This window comes from Pseudonaja textilis, chromosome 1 (assembly GCF_049901715.1).
Source record: "Pseudonaja textilis isolate UNSWEBS1 chromosome 1, rPseTex1.2, whole genome shotgun sequence".
In the NCBI taxonomy this organism is placed as follows: domain Eukaryota; kingdom Metazoa; phylum Chordata; class Lepidosauria; order Squamata; family Elapidae; genus Pseudonaja; species Pseudonaja textilis.
The window spans coordinates 141990733-142002107 of NC_141990.1; the positions used below are offsets into that span (position 1 = coordinate 141990733).

An 11375-nucleotide genomic window follows, 5' to 3' on the forward strand; every position below is an offset into this window, starting at 1 on the left:
AAATGAATCAAGTTTAGTTGCAGTACTGAAGAACTTCAAATATCCAAAAGACTTTGGTACTCACTAGTAGTCTTGTAAATGGTCTCATAACTTTCAAGTACATTTGTAACAGGCACTGGTACAATAACAAAGTTAAAAGTAGTGTAATAATGCAGAAACTACAGGTATAATAGTTTGTCTTATAATACACTATTAAACATAACTCAATTTTGCTTTCTACTTCTAAAACCACTAGAAATTCACACTTTTTTTTTCAGTTTGTTCATGCCACTGAGGCTTCTTCTGAGAAAATGCTAAGGGCAAAGAGTCCTCTTTTCTGAAGAAAAAGTCCCTTTCAGCTTTGGCAAACATTTAACTTTATGTTCAGCAGAGAGAAAAAGATTACTAATAGAATCTAAAAATGTAAATATGTTCAGTCAGCTTAGAAGAGTGGTTCCCAACCTTTTTGTCGCCCCGCACCCCTAAAGAAATTTCACTAGAACCTCGCACCCCCTGAAATAAATAATAAATAAAAATGCCAACATATAGCCAATATCCTATTATTTACCTGGACTTTTCTCACACCCCCTAGAACAGTGGTCCCCAACCTTTTTTGTGCCGCGGCCCGGTACCGGCATCACAAAATCATCTGCGGCCCGGTACCAGCATCAGCACGCATGGCAAGGTGAGCCGAGCGACCGGCAAGCCAGCCGTCCCCCGTTTCTCCCCGCCACCTTCAACTCCTCCTTTGTACCTGTGTCAATGGGCTTCGCGACGGCTTTGGGACGGTCGCTCGGCTCGCCTTGCCATGCGTGCTGAAAGAATCCTTGCGCCTTAGTTTTGTTCGAAGCCGCCCCCCCCCTCCATGAAACTAAGGCGCGAGGATTCTTTCAGCACCTAAACGCCGCTTTCTACCCGGAAAAGCTCACCGCAAGCACTTTTTCATCAAAACAAGATGGCGGCGCCCAGCAAACCGGCGGCCCGGTAGAAATTGTTCCACGGACCGGTACCGGTCCACGGACCGGTGGTTGGGGACCCCTGCCCTAGAATATCGTCTTGCACCCCCAGGGGGTGCGAGCAGCCCAGGTTGGGAACCCCTGGCTTACAAGATAGGCTTTGTAGAGACTGAGGTGCCTTGTACAGCTGCTACCATCATATTACCAGGCAAGAATAATTTAAAATTATGTGTCAAAATGGCAAGTAAGCCATGGAGTAACAGTAAAAAAAGAATCAAAGGCAGGAGCAATGGTTCAGTAAAATATCACCCTTTTGTGAAAGCACAATATATAATGGAGTCCCAACTTTAATTATGCTTCATGAAAGATTTCACTTCTACGTTGATCAAGTTGCAAACAGTCGTGATTATGAAGAGCTATTGGTTTGCTCATAAGAATGGCCGCCATCCACTAGACATGGAGAAGACGGTTCTCTCAAGACTTCCATAGAGCTGGCTGTAAAATCGAGACTTTGGGAGGAAAGCTTCCTGTATCCCTCAGTGGAGTTGACCGCAACTAATGCTTTGCAGGAAGCACTACTGCTGTCATTAGACATAGCATTCACGTCCCTTATAATGATCTCCTGCTGGGATTCAAATGTTAATGGAACAAAGCCTTCGCTGTCTGCTGTAAGAACAATCCAGGACAAATCTGTAAAAGACAAAAGAGACACAAACAATATTTTAAGGAATTCCAAAGAGAAGCGGTGACTGTTGGCATTTGCATTTGCAAGATGCCTGAGCAGTTAATGGGCTTCCTTGCTTATCTCTCTACAATGGTCAGTTTAATAATGTTAGACCAAGCAGCTAGGGTACAACATAGGCTGGACACAAGGTTGGCTTCTCCTATGATTTTTAGATTTGCTTTTGCTTACAGAGAAAATTGTTAACAATGTGTCTTGAGAAAGAAAAAAAAAACTTTTGAATACAGAATTTATATGACTTACAGCCATTTGTTTAGTGACCAAAGTTACAATAGCCACTGAAAAATGACTTATGTCATTTTTCACATAACCATTGCAGCATCCCCATAGTCATGTGAACAAAATCCAGACGCTTGGCAACTGACTCCTATTTTATGATGGCTGCAGTGTCTTGGGGTCATGTGATTACCTTTTCCGGCTTTCTGACAAGCAAAATCAATGGAGAAGCCAGTTTCACTTCATAATGGTGTTATTAACTTAACAGCAGTGATTCACTTAACAATTGTGGCAAGAAAGGTCATAAAATGAGGCAAAACTCATTTAACAAATGCCTCACTTACAAAGAAAAATGCCAGGCTCGATTGTGGTCTTAAGTCGAGGACTACCTGTAATAGGCTATTTTTAAATTAGATTCTATCTATTCAGGATTTCTTTTTTCTGGCTGGAAATAATCAAGTCAAGCTAAATTCCTGTATTATTGGCCTATCAAGTTCACAGAAACCAAGGGGTGCTATTACAGGGTTTAAACTGTACTCTTAAAATTAATGGGGTTGTGTATAAGCTGGTAGGCAGGCAGGCAGGCATAAAGGTCCAAACGTACTCTCAAGGAGGGAAACAGCATAAGAAAAAGTCCTCTCAACAACTGAAGAAGTCACTATTAAACAATCTGCTCTGAACAATCCCGCTGTAACATACATGAAGAGAACCTAGTTTTTCTGCCATGGCTGACACATCTATTTTCCTACATAAAATTATGCCTCAAATGTTCATGAACATTCCTGTTTATTAATCAAATGTCTACCAAAGGTAACATACACAACTGGATAGGAAGAGGTGCTAAACCCTGAAGCTGCCAGAGCTCCACTTTCTGTGAGGAGTTTCTTTCACTGGTTATGTAAAGCTGCGTTGCAAGTGACATCATGAGAAGATTGCTATCATGTGAACCTTTAATCTTTCTGCTTAGTGTCTTATGTGAACTAGTCAGATAAGGCCAACACTAAGATAGGTTTTCAAAATATCTCTATAGGCACAAGCAAACAAGCCTACATATGTAACGTAATATTTAAGCTGATATATCAGACTGAAAATTACAACCAAAATGAGTCCAGGTCATGGGTGAAATTATAACTGTTAATTATAAACTGTTTGTAATTAACAAAGCATCAAATTACTGAGAACTATTAGCTGTTGCTGAATTAGATCCAGTTTATTTCTTTTATTTAGATGTGTTTGCAAAAAATTACAGCCATAGTTCAAGAGATGTGAAAAGAATACATGTCTCAATCACTAAGTATAAAGTAATAGTAAAAGTCTGTGAGAATAATTTAGACCACTAAATAAAGGATTTGCTCATGTATATGATAGCATCTAAGCACTGTGAATAGTATATTGATTTATAAACTGTGTACAGTATTCCAAGTATGTTTTACCATAAGACCAAACTAAACCTTCAGCAAGACACAAGGACTTCTTCCCATAGTCATGATTAATAATGCATCCAGCCCTATTTAAGTTTCTCCTAATTATTTTCTCTAAATTATTTTCCACCTATCTCCACTCATTAGTTCAAGTCTCTCTCTCTAGAAGAACCAAAATGAGTTTGTTCTATCTTGCTCCTGGCACCCAATTTCAATTGAAGGCCACCGATTGTTTTTTCCCTCAGGTTAAACATTCCCAATTCTTTTGACTATTCTGAATATGAAGCTATTCTACATATTTCCAGACTCTTCACCATTCTGGCTAGCCTCTTCTAGATTTGCTAATTTTGTTCATGTCCATAAAATATAGGGCCTATGCATGGTTACAGTATTCAAATATAGCTTACTAGCACAAAGTGGAACTACTACTTCTTGTGACTTGAAGTATACTGAGATATTATTAGTTTCTAACAGAGACAGAGTTATGTACTCCAGCCCTACCCCTTCTATTTTGGCCCTCTCCACATTTTTATAGAACAACCGTTGTGAAACTGTTTCTTCATTTAGTTATAGTCAAACATGATTACATTCCTCTTTCAAACTTTCAGTAATAAAGAGATGTTATGAATGCAGCCATTTTTATAGTTATGATTTGAAGAGAACTGGTGATGCCTGAAGAGAACTGAGTACAATCAGTGAAAAATTTTCACTGTAAAAAAATGTAACTATTTGGAAATGCCATTTACATATAAAAAGGAACAAATATTTTTGTACTGGCAAATGGGCTTGTTATTAGTGTTCCCAAAGTTACCTTTCATACTTACTGTGCTGCATTTCAACTACACCCACATTGAAAATCTTCTGAATTATGCTCAGACGGAGTTTCCCATCACAGAGGATAACAGCATGCTGTTCAGAAGTAATAGATCCTGAAGACTCCTTCTGTTAATTTAAAAATTATTATTATTTTAGGCATAGTGATTCATAACAGCTAATCCCATGCTCGCAAACTCAGTTTTCAAAGTGTGGAAATAGATGCCATTCAGATGCCATTTTGTTACTTAGTGCCATGTTTTATGCCCACTGGTAAGAGCTACAGAGATACTACTAGGATTGACTTTGCATAATTTTCACCTTGAATATTGTAGTACTTTGGACCTATTCAGATCAATGGCTAGAGCAAAGGATGTCACAAATAAATCCAGTTCAATGTTTGTTTTCTCTGTCTCTATAGGTAAAAGGTACTATCAATTATGTCAGATAGTCACTATTATTTATGAAATAATGCATGTAATTTTGATATGTGCAAGACAATACTTATTGATACAACACATAAACATACACACACACACACTTATTCATGGTCCTTTCACCAGCCCACTTCAGGAGATATGTTCACAATTCCCACAGAAGGAAAATTAGGCTAAGAGAAGACGACTGCCTTAGGATCATCCAAAAATTCTTGAGACTTAATGGAGATTTGAACCACAGTTTTTCTTGTCTTAATTAAGTGCGCCTCTAGCCAATTACTGGCTCTCAAATGGCATCTCTGTAATATTTTCAACCTCTTGAAAATGACTTTTTAGATTGCATTGGGCCCCAATCACGCTGATGCCTCCAAATGAACCCAAATCTTCCTTCTCCTGTCTTTAAAAATAGCTTTACATAACTAGGTTTTGGCAAACGGTTCGTTGCTCTTCAGAAATTTTACAGCAAGAGTCTCAAGGAAGCAATTAATATTAGTAGGTTTTTAAGTACAGCTGGCTATATTAAAATTGTGACAGCATACTCTTTTTGGATTGAAAGTTACCTGGCAAATTACGTTAAGAAAGGAAGGTTCACAAGATGGTGGATACTGCGGAACAATTTTTTTTCCTGATCTTAGAAGTTCAGTTATCTCAAAAAGTTGATGTTGAAGTTCTGTAAAGCTGTAGCACAGTTCTTCTAGATTTTTAGAGACACAATTAGCTTCTTTTTCACTTTGCAGTAAGTTCCTTTTTACTTCATGAGAATTCTGCATTTGTTTGTCGTATGAATTAGAGGATTCATGAGATCCACCTCCTGGTGTGCTTGAAACTGGTATATTAAGTGATCCTGAAGAGTTTTCAAGCTGTTGAAGAACAAAGGAATGAGTTGTTGGCTCAACGTCCAAAGTTCTCAAATCTTGAGGAAAATCCTTGGACATCTTTTTCTCAGCAGAATCCACAATGCTTGTTGGCAGACATTGCTCATCAGCAATTTCTTCTATCAGTTTTTTCTTCCCAGAGGATGGCAGGCTCATGCAGTCTGGAAGCATCAATCCTTCTCTCAGAAAGTAAGCCTCAGAAGAATGCCTTTCAACACACTCTCTTTTCACCGGTATGTTCCTAAAGCAAACCTGAGTAGGCCCCAAAAGTGCAGAAGGGCCTTCTCTAGTGGTGATCTTTTTGACTAGCAAGCGGAGAATGTACTTATCAGAGCGTGAAGAGGGAAGAAAAGCAGGATCCATTAATTTTTGTTTCCCAACCAGGATCATTAATAGTTTCTCTGTTAAGAAACATAATCCCTTTGGCCTCTCATTCTTCTCCAATTGAATTTGTTGAATGTTAGGCAGGAGTGATGAAGATAAGGAGTAAGTCAAAATTATATTACAAGTATTGGAGGCAACTACTACAGTCTGTGTTTTAGAGTCAAAAGCCAGGATATCTGGAACCAGGACACCCGGAATGCTGACTTTTTTACTAGAGGTCGCTTTTTTTTCAAACGTCACCAAAATCAAATGTGACGCATCGTGACCACTTCCAGTGAGGTAATCCTTGGATCTTAGATTAATGAGGGGACTTTTTTCAGGTAGCTGTTTGCTCAAAGGCAGATGAGTCAAATCCACTGGGGATGATGCAAGCATTTCCTGGTCCGTTACTTTTTTTCCATCTTCTATAGAGGCATCACCATCACATTCTAATGGGTTACTTTGAGAAGGAATCGCATTTCCAATAATCCCACTTGGGATTTCAAAGGAAACACCAGCATTTAAGCTGCAGATCTTATCTAGTGGCAGTTCAGTAGCAACTGCCACTTGTGTGCTCATAGTTGGTTCAATTGCACAAACATAGCCCCCTACATCAAATATTGGACAAAAGGAGCAAGCATTTAAAGTTTTCTGATCATCATCCCACAGGTAGGAATGGAGTGTGCTACCTATCCCAATCACCAAACGTTTGCCTTCCTCAGTCCAACAAGCACAATGAATGATACCGGTACCTTTGATATCGGCTTTAATTCTGGAGTTATTGAGTCGCACTGAATGGAGCACAGAGGTTTCTCGTGTAGTGAGCACCGCCAAGATTTCTTTTTGGGGATGCCACACACAACCCTGAGGAAGTATAGGAAACAGCTCGCTGATTTCACTGATTTGATAAACCATCAGCTTGTTCTGTTCTGAAACACTGTAACAGAGTTGCCACATTGTAATGTGTCTTTTATGCTGAATAGCAAGAAGTGCAGGAGCATCTGGTGCACAAAATGGACCCCAGTAGAGTCCATGAACGTGTTCAAATTGACCCACAACATTTGAGTTGCCAAAGTTAGGTTCTCCATTATGTTGGTATAACGAAGTCAGTATCACTTGCTTTCCGTCTGTCCAAGCAATCCCATGCACAGGATGGATGGCCTGGTGTAAGGCATTAAGGCCAGTTCTCAAGAGCTTCCCTTTCCCCAGCTCCATGTTTAAGTTTTCATGGAATACATCTGTAAAGAAAAGAAATACTGTTTTAATTCCATCATTATTAGCTAATTTGCCATGCCGGTAAGTGAAGGCAAACTATTACAGTTTTATAATTGTCCAGTACTGTTTCATTATTCTGTTGTAGCTTTTGTTGAGCTTCTTTTAATTGATACACAGGGACTCAACCTGACTTAGGTTCTCAACGTCCTACGTAAATGAATTATTTCAAGTGAATTTGACAACCACAGGGAAACAAAACCAGATCATCAGTTCTCCACCACATATAAAGATATACCTTATAAGAAATACAGGAAAAAAGCAACAATGGATATCTGAATCCAGCTTCCCAATCTTCTGGAGCCATATGCTGTGACATTTTGGTGTATTGTTAAAAGAATGGCTGAAAATGATCAGCCTGTTTTTAACTTATGGGATATTGTAAGGGTGATGTGAGAACAAGAGGCCTAGCAAAAGGAGTCTAATCCCATTGTCACCCTGAAATCACCCCCATAATAAAACCAGTTGGGCCACAATCACACTGCAGAAATCTATTTTGCTACTGAATTCCAAAGAAGAATTTTCTGGATACTGAAAGCATAAAGGGGACCCCCTATCTGGCCCACAATCAATATTTATGTTCTAATCAATTATGAGGAATATTTCCATTTTTAATTTAACCCAAAGAGTTTGTTCATTCAGGAACAGGAAAATGTGAACCTTCAGATATTGGTGAAGGGCAACTTTCAGCAGATGCAGTCGGTTTGGGTCATGCTGAGAGATTTTTACAGTTTAGCATCTGGACAGCAAAATGTTCCCTCTCCTTGTTTAAAAATGAACTGGGTGACCATGACACATATGCAGCTATTTTGTATCAAATTGTGACTACAAATAGTCCTTGACTTGCAACGATAACTGAGCCCCAAATTTCTCTTGCGGAAACATTTGTTAAGTGAGTTTTGCCCCATTTGATGACCTGTCTTGCCACAGTTGTTAAGTGAATCACTGCAGTTATTAATAACAGTTGTTAAGTGAAATTGGCTTCCTGTTGACTCCTTGCCAGAAAGTCACAAAAACTGATCACGTGACCCCAGGACACTGCAACTGTCACAAATATGAATCAATAGTCAAGAATCTGAATTTTGATCACCCGACCTTGGGGATGTGACAACAGATGTAAGTTTGAAAAAAACCAATCATAAGTCACTTTTTTCCAGTGTCACTGTAACTTTCAACGGTTAACTATGTAAATGAATTGTAAGTCAAGGACTAGTTGTATCCAATTTAATCGACGGTTATTTCCCAATGGGAAAAATTCCTTCTTACATCACCCCTTCCACATTTCAAGAATGGGATAAATTCCAGAGCAGATCTTAGAATTACCCTGAGTTGCAAGGACAAAGCCAAGTCGTGGAAATATTCAGACATCAAGCTGAATATAGTCTACCGTTTGCAAGCTTAGATCTTTCAAGATGGGGCCACTTTATTTTTTCCCACCAGGATTGCAATTTGGAAGTGGCTCTCCTTGACCACTACCTGGGAGTCACCCCTCACTCCCTATTTCAACCTGTTAAAACCCCGTGTCCCCAGAGCTTGTCGGGATAAAAGACTTCACGTTAGGAAACCGGCGTTAACTAGTGGCTGGGGCCGATGGGAACTGTAGTCCAGTCAGAAACCCAAAGACCGGCTAAGTCGAAAGAAAAGAGACCGGACAAGCCGGGTTTCGGGGTTTTAGAGAGCCATTTCTCATTGCGTTTGCCACCCTTGAGCCTTTTTTATTTTTGATTCTCCCCACGGGCAGCGCCTCGGCTTCTTTTGCTGAGCCTCCTCCCGGTTCTGACCGCCCCTCCTTTGGATCCAACGCCGCCTCCGCTCGTGCCCCTGTGGCTCCATCCCCACATCCATTTACCTCCTTTAAACACGCCGCGATCCGTCCGCCCGTCTGTGTAACGATTTCGCCCTCTTTTCACGCCCACTCGGTGCTCCGTTTACTGCCGGAATCCCAGCCCTTTCGCTCTTGGAGAGGAGGAATTGCCGGGCAGGACCACATGGACTTACCCCCTCTTGCCACAAGGGACGCTGCAGGCGGAGGCTTTCCGAAAAGGTTCAAAAGGGAGGCGAGATCCAAAGCCCATACACAGGCCTAGAGGCACGCACCCCTTTGCCCGCCTACGATGTGGCGTCACCGGAGCTCTATTTCTCTATTGGTCCGTGTGTGATCTAACAAACGCCCCCTTTGCGACAGAAACGCAACGCGGGGAAACTTCACGCTCCGGCGACCCTTCCCCTCATGCTGTTTGGTCAAAAAAATACACACACACCCGCCCTTGGAGGGGGAAAAAAAAATGGCGGGAACGTTGGGTTGCTTTTTGGAGCCTAAGCGGCTGCTACAATGCGAGGCTCCCTTTTTCGGAAGAGGGGCTCGAGAGGCCTAGGCCGCCTTTCTACAGTTTTGCGTTCCTGTGGCTGAGGCCACAAAGTCAGAAAGTCATAAAAGCTTCAGGGTCTTTTAAGCATCGCAAATGGGTGGTTGGTTCAGAAGGGCGGATGGCTCCCTTTTATTGTTTTCTTTGGTTTATTGTCGTTGATCTTGTTTCCTTCCTTCAATACTACAAGCAATAGGCTGTTATTGTACTGTTCTGTGTAAGGGCAAATTTCAAAAATAGGGAAAGCTAGACTGTTATTAACAGCGTATGTATCGTAACATTTAGGGGTTGTCGGCGTGTCAAGAGTTTGAAAATGTTTACAATTATGCTTTTTGGCAAAATTATTGCAGGAACTCCCAAGATTTAAGAAACACTTTATTTTTTGTGATAAGGTACAACAGAGGCAACTATTTTGTGTTATAAATACTCATTTAGCTAACTAAGCTCAGTTATGATTTGAAGTCAGCTTTATTTTTTCCCCTTCAAAACCAATTTAATGCCATTTATCCCTCAGCTTGCTACAGCTGTGCTTAAGTTTGTGAACTGTTGAATGTTCAATATTTCATAATTTTGATGTAAAACATGATAGATCCTTCACTCAAGTCCAAAATTAATGAGAACCTAATTATATAAATGAATTAGAAACATCATACATGCATTGATTTACTATTTTGAGAAGATAGATGATCCAAAGGTACCAGAATATATTTGTCTGGGACAAAAATATGTTAATCTTTGCTTTTAGTAATTGGTGTGCCCTCACCCCATTGGGAAAGCAATAACCAACTAAAAAATTCCAATATTTCATCAGTCCTGAACAAGTGCTTGGAGAAATGTTTGCCCATTCCTCCTTATAGAAAACCTGAACTGGTATTTTATCACTCTTCCAATTTTGTGCTAACCACCAGAGGAAGTTTTGATTCAAAAAATAATGGACTGTGCTGAACTAGATAAATTCACTATGGAACTGAAAGGCAAAGAGGATCGAGAATATTATGTGACATGGGAGAGGTGGTACGAATGGGTGAAGGATAAGGATAAAAATAATGTATAAGAAACATGTATACATAATGACACAATAACTGTTAATGAAAAAAAGAAAAGAAAACCTGAACTGAGGATTTATGTAGGCTTCTTCATATGGACTGCCTACTTCAGGTCCTTCCACATCATTTTCTTTAGAAAGGTCAGAACTTTGGCCAATCAAAAATACTAATTTCTATTTCCTTTAATCATTTTTGAATTAGATGATCAGATTAGATGAGCGCATAGCTTTGAGCCATTGTCCTGCCGCATGACCTACCTTCTCGAGCTTCAGTTCATAGGCAAATACCCTGACATTTTCCTATAAAATTTATTGGTAAAATTCAGAATTCATAGTTCCATTGATGACAAACTGTCTTGGTCCATAGTGGGCAAAGCAAGTTCAAACCATGATACTGCCTCCACTATATGGTTCTTGCATGGGAATGCAATATGTGCTCTTCACCAAATAGAATGCTTTTCATTCAAGCCACAGAGTCCTACTTTTGTCTCATGCTTCTACAGAACATTCTTCCAATAGCATTCTGGCTTATCCATGTGATTATTATTATTTTTTTTGCAATCTGTAGATGGAATAGCAACGTTCCTTTTAGAGAGTACGATAATGACTTTCTTCTAATACCTGCCATGCATGTTTTTCAAGTGTTCTCATGAAAGTGGCCTCATGAACACTGATATTTGCCAAGGCAAAGCCTTTGCTTCTTTAGATGAACTGATATTCCTAGAGATTTGCTTACATTTGCGATACACAAATAATTTGGGTTTTTATTTATTTAGCATATGGCAAATGTTAATGTCCAGTCCACCTATCCATTCAAGGACAGGGTGGTTTATGTTGAAAAAATCAGACAATGAGCCAGTCTTGATGGACATTTGGACACAATGTAATGA

General features: G+C 39.9%; 1 protein-coding gene across 2 annotated transcripts; it reads right to left on the reverse strand.

Annotated features, from left to right (window-relative positions):
• Positions 1-1223: 1223 nt before the first annotated feature.
• On the reverse strand, positions 1224-9192 carry LOC113442682 (WD repeat and coiled-coil-containing protein-like). Of its 2 annotated transcripts, none has more exons than XM_087918039.1 (4): positions 8924-9192; positions 5125-7040; positions 4139-4256; positions 1224-1625 (listed from the first exon to the last, which is right to left on the reverse strand). In XM_087918039.1, exons 2-4 carry the CDS (start codon positions 7015-7017, stop codon positions 1342-1344), a joined length of 2295 nt encoding a protein of 764 aa, XP_087774165.1. In that variant the 5' UTR covers positions 7018-7040; positions 8924-9192; the 3' UTR covers positions 1224-1341. The 2 variants fall into 2 exon arrangements, with proteins under 2 accessions (XP_087774165.1, XP_087774170.1); XM_087918044.1 differs by having other exon boundaries at positions 1537-1625; positions 4126-4256; positions 8924-9161.
• Positions 9193-11375: the final 2183 nt, after the last annotated feature.